This window comes from Natator depressus, chromosome 10 (assembly GCF_965152275.1).
Source record: "Natator depressus isolate rNatDep1 chromosome 10, rNatDep2.hap1, whole genome shotgun sequence".
Classification (NCBI taxonomy): Eukaryota; Metazoa; Chordata; order Testudines; family Cheloniidae; genus Natator; species Natator depressus.
Window position 1 is genome coordinate 14,883,757 of NC_134243.1, and position 14,615 is coordinate 14,898,371.

Here is a 14,615-nt window from a genome sequence, read left to right on the forward strand (position 1 = left end):
ATCACTATAGACAATAATTGTTAGCCAGGTGCCATAAATGTTCTTCTCAAACTTCTGCCCCTGCATGTAAGAAAATATTAGTGCATTACAATAAGTTTCCAGGAGAAAAACTTCATACAAAGGGGAAAGGAGGGACACTGCACTAGCAGTCAATTCTATCTCTGCAACACTATCAACTATGAAGATGCCACAGCCCCTTTTCTTTTTGCTTGGAGCAAGGGCTGTAAAAAGATTTTGTATCTGAAGATCTAATGTGAATATGTAAATATGTTTACTCCAGTCCCAGTGAAATAAACTGATTGTGCATTTTACAACAAATCTAATATAGCCCTAAAAGATGGATGGCATGTTATAAAGGTCATGTATGGTACAAATTATGAACCAATAAGCTGCAATACTTGATTAATTGCTATAATTACCTATAGACATAGTTAACAAGGTCTAAGAACTGGGCATTTAATTCAAGGTCTTCTGGAAAACGCTTTTCAATGTAGGTCATCATTTTCACTAGCAAAATGGACTTCTCCCGGAGAGTAGGTGTCTGTTAAAATGAGACATGATTAATTTTCTCAATTCATCTTGAAACACAAGGAGAAATGGCATGTTCAAAGTACATTTTAGCCATCCTCTACACCATTTTTTTCACTCCTACGCTACTGAAAAATGGCTTGACACAAGGTCATGCTTTCTAAAAGTATAAAAACCAAAAACTCTAAAGTATTTATATAGTTCTAGAATAGATACTATGCTGGAAATATAAATGGATGCTATGGATAAATAAATAAAGCTATGGATGCTTAAAATCATTAAAAAAGATAAAAGTTTAACTGTTTAATAGCTAATGCCACTATATAAATCCATGGTACACCCACACCTTGAATACTGCATGCAGTTCTGGTCACCCCATCTCAAAAACATATTAGAATTGGAAGTAGTACAGAGAAGGGCAACAAAAATGATTAGGGGTTTGGAACAGCTCCCACATGAGGAGAGATTAAAAAGGTTGGGACAGTTCATATTAGGAAATAAAGAGATGACTAAGGGGGGATATGATGGAGGTCTAAATCATGAATGGTGTAGAGAAAGTGAATAAGCGTATCTACCCCTTCATCTAACACAAGAACCAGGGGTCACCCAACGACAGGTTTACATCAAACATAAGGAAGTACTTACTAACGCTCCACCAGTCAACCTGTGGAAACTGGGTTCAAAAAAGAATTATATGTTCATGGAGGAAAGGTCCACCAATGGCTATTAGCCAAAATGGTCAGGGATGCAACCATATACTCTGGGTATCCCTAAACCTCTGACTACCAGAAGCTGTGACTGGATGACAGGGCATGGAACATTCAATAAATTGCCCAGTTCTGCTCATTTTTTCTGAAGCATCTGAGACCAGCCACTACTGGAAGACAGGATACTAGTTTAGATGGACCACTGGTCTCACCTAGTATGGACATTCTTGTGACTATAAATACTGTGACCAACCAGTGGTCCAGAAAGGTGTAAAAAAAATTTTTGGCTACACTGCCATTGAACCATACTAGAGAGACATGGTGGGTGAGGCAATATTGTTTATTGGACCAACTTCTGTTGGTGGGAGAGACCAGCTTTCGAGCCACACGGAGCTCTTCTTCCGGTCTGGGAAAAGTACTCCCAGCATCACAGCAACATGCAATGTGGAAGAGACTATTTAACATAAGTAGTTAGCACATATTGTAAGGGCCACCCAAGTACCCCGAGATAATATGCTTCAATCCAAAAATAAAACGCTCTGTCCACACACCCCTAGTTGTCACCTAACCACCCGACACTGGAATCCATATGGGATATCAAACACATACAACCCATACTTGATGGGGACCCCATCCTGAAACAAATCTTTCCTGAACTCCCACTTCTGGCCATCAAACAACCTCGCAACCTCTCCAAGCTCATCATCAGAAGCAAGCTCCCTACACACCAGGGCACACCAACTCAAAGCAGCATCAGACCCTGCCAGAACATCAGATGCAAAACCTGCAGAATATCTCTGCTACAATGATCAACACCCACTTACGACACTCAGGAGCCTATACACACCTATCACAAAAAACGTAGGCAAGAACAATGCAGGAAAAACCCCTACACTTAAGTCAACAGCAATTATGCCTTGAGAAGTACATACAAATAAAAGGTTTTGGGTCACTGCATGAGAAAAGCCCCATAGTACACACACACCCACAGGCATAAAAATATGTACTCATCACACCAAAGAAAGAAGATTTTCAACAGTCTAAAATTTTCAGCCTGTAAATTTAAAAACTTGAATCAGGATCTTAGCTTGAACTCGCAACATTTTGGACCTTATTCACTGCCAAATTCTTTCAGAAATAAGATGTAGGTAAGGATACTGCATGATGTTATGGAAAGTGATATAATTGGTAAGATATAGCTTCACCTACAAATATTCGGTCATCTTACTTTAACTGAAGCAACTTTACATGGCCCTATAATACTGGCTTTTGGACACTTGAACCTTTGGCTTTAAAAAAAAAAAAAAAGTTTTCTTACCAAAGCACTATTTCACATGAAAGGGAAAATGTAGCCTATAATGTACTGAGCATTCTTAACTCCATTTCTTCCTTGGGAGCCCAGAGTGTTCACAACTTATAGATCGCACTTAAAAATATGCAGACTTAGGTCCTTACAGAACCCTTTGTCAAACACTAAACAGAAAATGTAAGTTACAGGTTTTCATTAGTTTTTGACTGGAATAAGGATTTTCACCTGATTTAACTTTTCAATTTACCTGATTGGCTGCCATTGGAGAATTGTTTTTCACCCACTCTTCCACTATTTTTACCACTGCACGAAGAATTTTAGCATCAGAAGATTTTTCAATGAGAGATGTTAGAATAGCTTGGATAAAATTTTTCCTCATCTCCATGCTCATCACAGCAAGACGAGTTTTCACAAGATCCAAGCTCAGCATTACCAGTTCACTTGTACCTGCTATGGATAGAAGTGCATAATTTTATTAATCAGTCATTTCATATGCCAGAAAAAATGGTTTCACTGTGAACTGCACAGTAGAACCTTTGAGTTCTAACTTTGCTAACAATCTGTGAAGCTGATAACTGCTAAATATCACCCCTTCTCTCAGGCAACAGATAGGTAAGCTAATGAACACGTTACACAAGAAACACAGAATCACAGAAATACAGGGCTGGAAATGATCTCAAAAGGTAATCTAATCTAGTCCAGTCCCCTGAGCTGAGGTAGGACCACGTAAACCTAGACCATCGCTCACAGGTATTTGTCCAACCTGTTCTTTAAAAACTTCCAATGACAGGGATTTCAGAACCTCCCTTGGAAGCCTGCTCCAGTACTTAACTATCCTTATTAGTTAGAAAGATTTTCCTAATATGTAACCTAAATATCCCTTGCTGTAGCTTTAGTGGATTACTTTTTGTTCTACTTCCAGTGAACATGGAGAACTATTGATCACACTCCTCTTTGTAACAGCTCTTAACATATTTGAAGACTCATCAGGTTCCCCCTCGGTTTTCTTTTCTCCAGACTGAATATGTCTAGTTTTTTTAACCTTTCCTCATAGGTCAGGTTCTCTAAACCTTTTATCATTTTTGTTGATCTCCTCTGGACTCTCCCCAAGTTGTCCACATCTTTCCAAAGGTGTGGCATCCAGAAATGGACACAGTACCCAGCTAAGACCTCACCAGTGCTGAGGAGAGCAGGACAATTGCCTGCAGTGTCTTATATATAACACTCAAATTAACACACCCAGAATATTAGCTTTTTTTTTTTTTTGCAACTTCATCACATTGTTGAATTATATTCAATTTGTGATCCACTATAACCCCCAGATCCTTTTCAGCAGTACTACCACCTACCCAGTTAAGCAGGGTGGGTAATCAATGATTTTTTAAATAAAAAAAATTAAAAATAGGGTTTTTTATTTTATTATTTAAACTATAATAGCTTTCATTTTAAAAGGTTTATTTTTCAAAATAAACGTAACACAAAATATGTTAAGGCCTAATTATAATTTAGTTGTCAACGTGAAACATGTTTTGATAAGAGAAGTTTATATATCCAAAACATTTCAGGTTTTGCTTAATAAAAATAAATGTTATATGCGGTTTTGTGTTTAATTAAATTCCAGTTACCATCCTAATGCAGCATGACAAATCATGAACAAAAAACTTAATTATCTAGTAAATATATCATTCACCATTTTCTAACCTACTGAAAATGTACAATTAATAAGCATCAGAAAATACTAAGCTATATAATTGCTTAAATAAATGTATATAGTTTGCTAGGTAGCAAAAAGATTTACCAAATCTAGCATAAAGGTTCTATTTAGTTATAAATCAACATGTTTTAATAGTTATATCAACCAATGAGAATTCTTCAGAAAATAACTGAAATACAAGTGGAAAAGTTGATTAAATCAATTATTTAAATGGAGGCTTTCCATGTGGTGATTTAAATTGCCTTGATTTAAATCAATCCATCCTGCAATTAAGGATAACATGGTTAAAGGCCTCTTTATGGGTGCAACTTTATGGAAAATTCTAGGGAAAACTATTAAAATAACAACAGAAAATGTTACCATGGATACAAATCCTTATAATCACTTTGAAAACAGTCTGTCTATGTACCATACCCAAAACAATGGCCCACAGTGCTCTTCAGGAGAGCCTTCCCCTTTGGTCATGTCCATGTGAAAATAATTCAGTTGGAAAGGTGATGGTGAGGCCTCATTTTAATAATACTTTGACAAATATTACAGTATACCAATAAATCATGAGGTATAAATAACTGAAGCTAAACTTGTCAAAATGAAAACAATATTTTGTGAGGCAGTATTCTTATTCTGTTAATTTCCTGACTTGCTTATCTGCCAAATTTAATAATTTGCAATGAGTTACTCACGGATTAGTCTCAATTCACAAGGTTCTTTTTTTGTGTAATTAGAATGCGAGTTAGAAATCTAATATTGGAAGTGCTTTTTCCAAACTATTTTCCTCAGCAAATTCACCATTAACTGAAATATTTTGTTCTTTAATATCACTGTATTTCTTTAGCAACATTTTTTATTGACTCATGATTTGGGTCATTTGATGACAGACAAAACTCCATCTACTGATAAAGTCACCATTTTAAGAAGATAACAAGGGCACCAACTCGGAGCAAACGGATTTCACAAACAACTGCTTCACTACTATTAGCTTACACCTCTTATTTTAAGAGTCACTGAAAGCAGAGAACTGTCAATCTACACTCCTGAAGAATCCAATCATTTTTAAATATACTGCATTTCAAACATTTACTAACCAAGTGATGTTTGACTCAATATTATGTTAGAGTTTTGTTCAGCAGGTATTAAGAACACACAAAATGTTATTTTTTTCCAGTCGATACTTTCAACAAGATTTCTCACTTTTTACTGGATTATTTTCAAATCATTCAACGCACTATGGAATTCACAACCTTAAATACACAAGCAGCTAAAACCACTCTAAATCTCTGCATTATGATGGGATGCATTACATTACTTAAAACCTTTATTAACCTGCATTATTACCTGTGGTTGCTTCTGCTGTTCCTGATGCAGCCTGTGGATTCAAATGTTCCCTGACCATTTTCTGTAAGGATCGCATGAAGACTGAAATCAGTCTGTCTATGTAGCTTGGATTGTTACTACATGCAGACTTCAGAATCATTAAAGTACCTAAGGTATAAATAAAAACTCTTTAAAGACAACTAAAATCATCATTCATAATTTGGGTAACCAGATGAACATAAGAATGGCCATACTGGGTCAGAACAAAGGTCCATCTATCCCAGTATCCTGTCTTCCGAACAGGTCATCATCAAGTGATCCATCCCGTGTTGCCCATTCCCAGCTTCTGGCAAACAGAGGCTAGGGACACCATGCTCTGTTTTGAGTAAACCAAATAATTCTGTACTTGTCCTATGAAAGGACAGGCGGAGTGCTCTACTTTTGGACAGTTGTGTCCTACCTTGGATATGCAGCTATCCCTGTTACAAAGACAGGAAATCTATGTCGATGCATAATGGAAAAGGTTAGCAAACCAAGATTAATGGCAATATTTTGCTATTTATCTCTCTCAAAGCATTCCTTTCTACTCAGTCAGAAGCTCAGTTTTGCAATAGAAATACCCCAGATATATCTAATAGTTGACTCTTGCCTTGTTAAATGGCTTTTTTCATGCCTTGGAACATGTCAGTTCTTAAATCCCATAATATGAAAATAAAGCATCATACTTGTTGGATACAGATGTAATCCTCCCAGAATGTAATTAATTAGTTTCATATATCAGTTACTAAGTAGGTAAGAAATCACCGTAATTAAAAGGGTATATACTTGAGCTATGCAGGAGCTGTCATTTAGTATTAAAGACGCTTCCTAAGTGTCTGTATTAGAACAAATATGTATTTTCCCCCTCAAACTGTATATTTGTTAACAATGCCTGTGCACATATATTGGATGTAAATGTAGAGATTGATGCTCCTCTGAAGTATGTTGGTGTTCACGTACGGCAGCTGATTTTACAAGATATATAGCAACACCTGTCCTCACACAGTATACAGATAGACTAGAAACCCTATTCTGGCAGTAACAACCATTTCCTACTTTTCTGCAACTTCATAATTCATCAAATAACCCAAAACAATATTTAGAGTTTAAGTGTTTTATTAACAGACAGAATGACTGCTTTGAAAGCTTTACTTTATTTTGTCCCTCCTTTTCCACCCCTCACAAATACTCTGGTATCTATCTGTTAAGAGTCTGGACCGCTTTTTTATAATCGATAAGATATAGACTGACTCAGAGAAAACAGTAGAATCTAACCTTGGAGTGTGCTCTGGACAAATGATAAAAAGTCTCTTTCTTGGTTAGTGTGTTGTATAGCACATCCTGACACCTGACAAATAGGCAATTCCCTAAGTGAAATTACACCTGTCTACACAGATCACAAACTAGGATAGTGAAGGACATTTGCCATTTAAAGCAGCAAGCTTTTCTAACTAGTGCAATTTCAAGTTTGCATTATTGACAGAACCAATTCTGTGCCAAACTTGCTATGACCAGCCAAACTGTCTAATCATTCCAACATATCTCAGTTGTAGTCAAGCGTTCAGACAAGAACTAAAGGGAGATTAGTTCCCTGGTAGTTTAATCAATGTAAATAAATAGTGAACTAGGAATGTGTTTCAGCTTTTCAAAAATGTGCTTCATAAAAATACCTTTTGAAAAGAGTGTACTGTATCTGGGATTCTTCACTGATTCAGAATCCAAGTTCTAAAGAAGACTCTTATGTGATTTAAATCAGCTAACATTTGATGCTTTCAACAAACTGGTGCTTGTATTCAAATGAAAAATACTGGACAAAAAACATTTACATGTATTTACTTCATTTTTTAAAACACCCATGATCTTATGCCCCAAAAATAGTAACTGGAGGATTTTGGCTGCTCCAGCTGAAATTTCCAATAGCTTTTACTTTACATCATTGTTAGTTTAAATGCCTTTTCTCCTTCCTATGTGCCCTTAGTAACTAAGGCACCTATCCAGCCACCAGTATCCATTTTCAATACTTATCTTCAAGCCAGCTGCTTGGGAATGATAGAATGCAATGAGCCCTGTAGTCTTATTCCTCAAGGCTGTCAGCCTTCTTCCCAAGGTCATGTCTACATCCAGATTTCCCAGAGCGGCACACAGCACTATCTACACGGCTATCAACCCCCTTACAGAAAATAAAATAAAACCTAATGACAGAGAACACGCTAATTAGCGAGCCAATTTATAGACATGTCCGAGAAGAACGAGAAACTCACCAAAGAGTTGGGAAGGATTAGCATTAGTGGCTTTTTCATAATTAGTAAGTCCTTCATAGATAACCTTTCCGACTGCAGCATATAGGCATTCCAGCTCTTCGTATTTTGATGCTACACTTGAAGTACCTGAGACAGAGTTGACAACATAAAAACCAAATAAGTTTTATAATATTATAGTTATTAAAACAGTACAAGGGGCTCTCTCTGAACCTTCCGTACTTGCATGTAAAAAAACCCTGTATGTATTATACAACCACTGTGGCCTCTGTGTTGGGTATCACTTCCCCAGTATGCTCACTAAAATTTTCCTAGTAATAAGATGGTCTCGATTAATTTAGTAGTGCTATGACTAAGTAGTGCTTATCCTTGTCAAGTGTTCCATGTTACCTAAAGCCTCTCTTTACACCCAATTTCTCTTTCTTGTCTTAGTAAAACAGTGATGTTCAACTACTGAAAAACAGCATTTTTCAAAGCAGAAAAATGGTAATTGCAAAAGACATTAAATTTATAGCAGGCATTTCTTGAGTCAAAGTAATGACTGCCACAGGTTATTAAGTTTTTATGTCAAAGGATAATGATGTATTCCACATGATTACTTATTGCAACTTTTTTTTTTTTTTAAACAGAGGTTGAAAGTGCAAGCTAAAATGGACCATAAAATGCAGAACACATAAAACAGAAGATTAGCATATTAGAAATCTCTCCCTGCCCCCCCCCCAAAACCACTTAAGTTATGCAGTGATAAAAGAAAAAGGAAGAGGAAAATACCACATACTTGGTTCTGTAGGGAATATACTCATTAAGCGAGAGAGTAGACTGTGGACAGCCCTCAAAACCTTGGTGTTTCCACATGTCATACAAGCTGCTACTCCTCGTTGCAGAGGTTTGAAGCTGCTAAGGATAGCTGGAGACTGCAGTACAGTTAATAGGAAACTTAGGACCTCTAGCCCAGTGCAAATGTTGGCAAAGTTGGCCTGATTGGGCTGTTCCTAGAAGGACACATATACGGGAAAAAACAACAAACAAAAGAGTATTAGACTTGTTAACTCACATCAAACCTGTGTAAAATCTACAACAACATGATTCCAGGTTTCCATATTACAAGAGTTTCAATTCCATTCTCTTATGCCAGCCATGTTTTCCAGATCTGCAAAATATGAGACCTTGGAAGCCACTAACTGCATAGCTGAAATTTACCTATTTGCATAGTTTTAACATTACAGGAGTGGTGAAAGCAGCAAAGAAAGTGGCTAGCTAGACACTGCTTGGAACAATGGGCTGCACTACATTTGCCTGTGGAAATACCTTAAAGAAAAAGATACTGAAGAGCAGGTATAAAACCGCTTATTCTGATGGACCTTTAAAAGAAGCGCTTATGAGAAATGGGTGCTTCAAGCCCAGAAACAGGATGTTTGAAACTAAACCAACTGAATGAGTGGAAAATAAAAGATTTTGCTAGCCTTGTCTGTCTCCCATCCTAAAATATAACCACTGTTACAGTGAATTAGGCTGTATGACTTCACCTAACAGAAAGCAGAAGGATATTATTCATTATTTGGATTACTGTAGTGCCTAGGAGCCCTAATGCTAGCTTACCATTTAAATGTTATATAAGCACTAGGGCCACCCACCTTCCTGCCTGTTTTTTTTTTTTTGGCCTACTAGCTGCTGGATGCGGCGAGCCCTGCCTTTTCCAACTCTGTGATGCCTACAGGACCACAATAAGAAAGCAGAAGATTTGCAAGAGATGACAAACTGGAAGACTTCTTCTCCAGAGCACTGGAGGGAGTTAGGACAGACTACAGTTCAACAACTGGAAGTCCCAGACAACCTGGTTCTCTCAATTGCTCATGCAAGTAAATTTGCCATCCTCACCATTACTCTATGTTCTTATATTTATCTGGAAAAGGGTAACAAGCTCCAGGACTCCACTCCTGAGCAAGGACTTGAATGCAGGTCGCCCCGCTGCCAGTGAGTACCCTAACTGCCAGGCGATAGGATATTCTGAGATGGGGGGTCTCACCTTTCCTGATGAATCTTCGTATAAAATACTTGAGTAATCATTGGGCCAGAAACAGAGAATGATTCTATAGCCCAGTGGTCAGAGGACTTACCTCATCTGGGGGGAGGACATACTTGGTTCCTAGGTCTACTTCACTGAATATTTAAGTATTTTGTAAAAAGTGGAACAGCTTCAACAACAGGAGAAATTAAAAGAGCCCCATCCCCAGAATACCCTGGAGGTTAGGCACTCACATGGGGAAGAGAGGAGGAACAGTGGTTCAAGGTTCCTGCTCCGGAACAGCAATTCAAATCTGGACCTCCCACATCCCAGGTGAGTGGCCTAACCACCAGACTAAATGTTATAAGGGGGCACCACCACTACCACCACCTATTTCTCTTGCTCCTCCTCCAGTTTTTGTGCTTAAAATCCCCCTTGTGAATATATATATTGTTTCAACAAACAATTCACTAAAATTGTCCCAAAATTGCATTATTCAGTGAAAAAAGTTACAGCTATAAAACCTGGCCCAGCTTTAGTGCTCAGTACAAGCCCCTGCATCTTCTATTCACAGAAATATTCAAGTGCAGTTTTGTTTTACCCAAGTCCTGTTATTTCTGCTCAGCCACCAATACCTTGTAAGGCCTGCACTCAGATAAATATATTTGCATTGGAATTACTGAGACCAAGAAAGGTGGGTGGGAGAGAATTCTGACAAAAAGCTGAATATGTACAGTATTTCATTTGTAGGACTGAAGAGAAAATGATGTGCTGAACTGCGGTTAAGTAATTGTGCATGTTCTATTCAGCGTGGATAACATTTGCTCCTGAAGTGCTGAATGTTAATGGGAGTTCTCATTAGTTAAGTTGTACAGTATTTTTGAGAAGCATAAGTAGAGTTTTGAGTAATGAATAATGATGAAGCATCATCAACTACAGAGGTTGAAAGCCAAATGTACAAGGTATATAAAAACAACAGCATTAACCACCTTTAAACAGAGGTAAACTAAAGCAGCCCCAATGGTAGGAGGAGAAAATTATTAAGTGACTACCTTTTAAAAATAAGGTTACAAAAGCAACTATCTTCACACCAGTAATGTACAGTTTCTAAACATTTGGAAAAAGGAATCATGGTAAAAGTACTCTTTAAAAATCTTAAATTCATTTACTATTGCAGCGAAGTAGGCTTTGCCACTGCTTTATTCTACAGTGGAAACCAAAAAGTGATCCCAACATATTTACCACAATAAGAAAGTTCATACTACTTATAGTAGTAGCATGGTACAAATAACTTAGTTTATAGTATTGTAATGGCATATTATATGGCATACTGTCATGTAATGTATTAAAAATAGGGATATCAAATGACTAAAAAAATCAATTAATCACAAGATTTAAAAAACTGTCGCGATTAATTGCTGTTTTAATGGCACTGTTAAACAACAATACAATACCAATTTAAATTGACTATAAATATTTTGGCAGTTTTTCTACATTTTCAGATACATTGATTGTATTCTGTGTTGCAACTGAAAAGTGTAAAGTGCTCACTTTATATTATTTTTATTACAAATATAATATATCTATTATATATTACAAAGAGAGATAAATAAATAGTATTTTTCAATTCATCTCATACAAGTACTGTAGTGCAATCTCTTTATCCTGAAAGTGCGACTTACAAATGCAGAATTTCTTTTAACATAACTGCGCTCAAAAACAAAATAATGTAGAACTTCAGAGCCTACAAGTCCACTCAGTCCTACTTCTTGTTGAGCCAATCGTTAAGACAAATGAGTTTGTTTATATTTACCTGCCCGCTTCTTATTTATGTCACCTGAAAGTGAGAACAGGCGTTCGAATGGCACTGTTGTAGCCAGCCCTGCAAGGAATTTACATGCCAGATATGCTAAACATTCGTATGCCTCTTCATGCTTGTACTTGTAGGCGCTAAAGTTTTACATTTTTTTTTCATATACCACGCAAAAACAAAACAAAAATACATTTAAGTGTTCTACATATTAATCATAAATTTAAATTGGTATTCTATTATTGTTTAATAGTGTAATTAAAACTGCAATTTATCACAACTTTTTTTTTAATCCAGTTAATTTGTTTTACGTTAATAGCATGCATTAACTACGCCATAATTAAAAACTTCACTGTTAAGTATAGAATGCCAACCTTTCACTAACACAAGGTAGGTGTTATCTTTTATTAGACCAACTTCTGTTGGTGAGAGAGACAAGCTTTTGCGCTACAAAGAGCTCTTCTTCAAGTCTGTACCACCACCAACTCCTTGCACCAGTCATTTCCCCACCACCTTTGTCCCAGTTTCCCTACTCGCCATCCCCAGACCCGATTCCTCAACACTCTGCATTCCAGTCAGACAGCCTCCTTCCTTCTCCTTCATCCTGCCTGGGCACCAGCAAAGGAAGCACTGAGAACAATGAACAAACTGCCTCCATGCTCTTAATTCTGGTGCCGGGTGTCTCAGCGGTGCCCAGCTGCCAAGAGGGGCAACTGTAGAGACAGTCCTGCCACCCTAGGCTGGAGCATGTCCAGCACGGATAGAATCTTCAGCGACTTTAGTTGCCATACTTTTATAAGTCTCTGCTGAGCATGTGCAAACTGATCCATAAGCTTATTTGTTTCCTTTATTTTGTTTCTATCGATTTTATATGTAGTATTTACATTACATGTTAGACCAAAAATCAGTTTTAATGACTCTACAAAGAAACTAAAATTATTTAACAATACTAGCATTGCTACAAATGCTTGACAGAAAGAATCTAACATTTATTAACGTGCACTTCCATTCTCAAATGTTGACTTTTACCTAAATCCTCTTGTCAAGAAAAATGACAAGAATAATTAATTACTCAAAAAACCTATAAATCAATTTCATTAGTTCTAGTAATGACAGTGATTAAACTAGTAATTAAATGGACAACATTTAATTTAAAATTCTCTACATCAATGTTGTGCTACTATCTTCAATATATAGTCTAAACCTAAGATCTGCATATTATAAATAAAATAGATCTCTTGGATACTGACTTATCAAGAAATAGGTAAATTGTTAAAGACCTTCAATATCTTATTAAGCCAGTACTCAATTATGTCCTGTGTTACTGAATCTTAAAGCTCTACAGGGCTGGAATGTAACTTACCACAGTCATTAGCAGTTTATCAAACCACTGCAGTTTGAGTTCTGATTTTGGCCACATATCTGGTCGTAAAGCTGTCTTCAAAAGGTTAACGCAGCGTCGAGACAGCAATTCTCCAGGAGATCCAGCAGTGTTTGAGTTGTCATTTACCTAGCAATTAATCAAAATTACTGCAGAATGACAACCATTTATAACCATGATCTTTATAACTCATTAATTTTTTATACTCCTATATAAGCATATCATTGTCTAGTTTTGGAAAGGCTTAGCTAAAGTAACTATACCAACACAGTCACGATACTGTATTACACAAAAGGCTAGTATTGTGTTTATATACAAACTGTTTTTAAGATGTTAACGGATTTACCTAGTCTCTGAAAAAATTCTCAAAGGAATGTCAGGTTGCAACAATATTTTTAAATGTATTATGCGAAGAATACAGCTGAGCAAACAATTCACAGGAACTATTTTGACTAATTTAATTGTTCATGCTCACAATTTGTCAATGAGCAGTTTAAAGTTCTTTAGTTTATTCACATTTAAAATTATTCTGTGGGTAAAATTTTCAAAAGCATCTCAGTGGCTTAGGAGTCTAAGCCACATTTTCCAATGTTACTTAGGCACTTAAGAGACTACATCTCAGTGCAAGTCAGTAGGACATAGTTTTCTCACCCACTGATCATGTGATTTCGGCATGTAGAAACCTAAGTAATAACTGCTCTAGTTTTGTTCCAATATATATTTTTATATCTCAGAAACAAGTCAATGTCTTAAAGTTCTTTACATCTAAATGTCTCATCAGCTATCCAGACATCTCGGAGTATAACTACAAAGATATGGAACATGAATACTTTTAATAAAAATTTACATAAAAATCAGCACAACCCTATGTTTTTCATATGAATTTTTCATACCAATTTCCAAACTTTTCAGAAGACGACAGCCATCGTTGAAGTTTATACACTTATCCCAGAGTGTATAATAAAAGGTTATTTGCATTTTTGAACACTAATGAAGCATTGGTACATGCATTTCAGAATCATACAGTACCTGGCAAGCAATTCTAATGAGGAAGTTGACCACAGTATCTGTATGCTGCTTGTCGATTGGCTTGGAAAGAAGTGCATCAGCTCCTGGCAACGACTGAGTACGTCCAAATACCTGTGCACACAATTTTTGTTCAATAAAAGAGGGGTAATGGTATATAATAAATTGTGCTTAAATAATAATATAAAGCACAACTATGAATTAATCGTAGTTTAACAGTGAGCAGGCTACAAAATTACGAAGGAAAATGAACATAAAGGTTACTTAATCTTAAAATTGCTGGTTATAAGAACAAAAGGAAACTGAATATTTCTTACTGCACTTATTGCCCCAGTAGCTGTCCTGAATCGTTTCACCTCTTGACCAGAATCAACAGACAATCCTCTTTTAACAGAAGATGAGGCAGAACTTGCTCCTTCTCCACTTGCACTTGGATCCATATCTGAATCTGGCTGAAATATCAGCGATACACACATTTAAAAAAAATTCATGACAACATTTTGAGGTTCATCAAGACTGTTACT

General features: G+C 36.6%; 1 protein-coding gene across 3 annotated transcripts in view; it reads right to left on the reverse strand.

Annotated features, from left to right (window-relative positions):
* TRRAP (transformation/transcription domain associated protein) overlaps positions 1 to 14,615 on the reverse strand; it is a 156,664-nt gene that overhangs the window by 80,869 nt on the left and 61,180 nt on the right. For all 3 annotated transcript variants that reach the window (XM_074965259.1, XM_074965258.1, XM_074965256.1), the window contains 8 exons: positions 14,409 to 14,543; positions 14,095 to 14,205; positions 13,048 to 13,194; positions 8,648 to 8,861; positions 7,873 to 7,998; positions 5,594 to 5,740; positions 2,792 to 2,994; positions 420 to 541 (listed from right to left, as the gene is read on the reverse strand). In XM_074965259.1, coding sequence (XP_074821360.1) covers positions 420 to 541; positions 2,792 to 2,994; positions 5,594 to 5,740; positions 7,873 to 7,998; positions 8,648 to 8,861; positions 13,048 to 13,194; positions 14,095 to 14,205; positions 14,409 to 14,543 — 1,205 coding nt within the window. The remainder of the gene's footprint in view (positions 1 to 419; positions 542 to 2,791; positions 2,995 to 5,593; positions 5,741 to 7,872; positions 7,999 to 8,647; positions 8,862 to 13,047; positions 13,195 to 14,094; positions 14,206 to 14,408; positions 14,544 to 14,615) is intronic.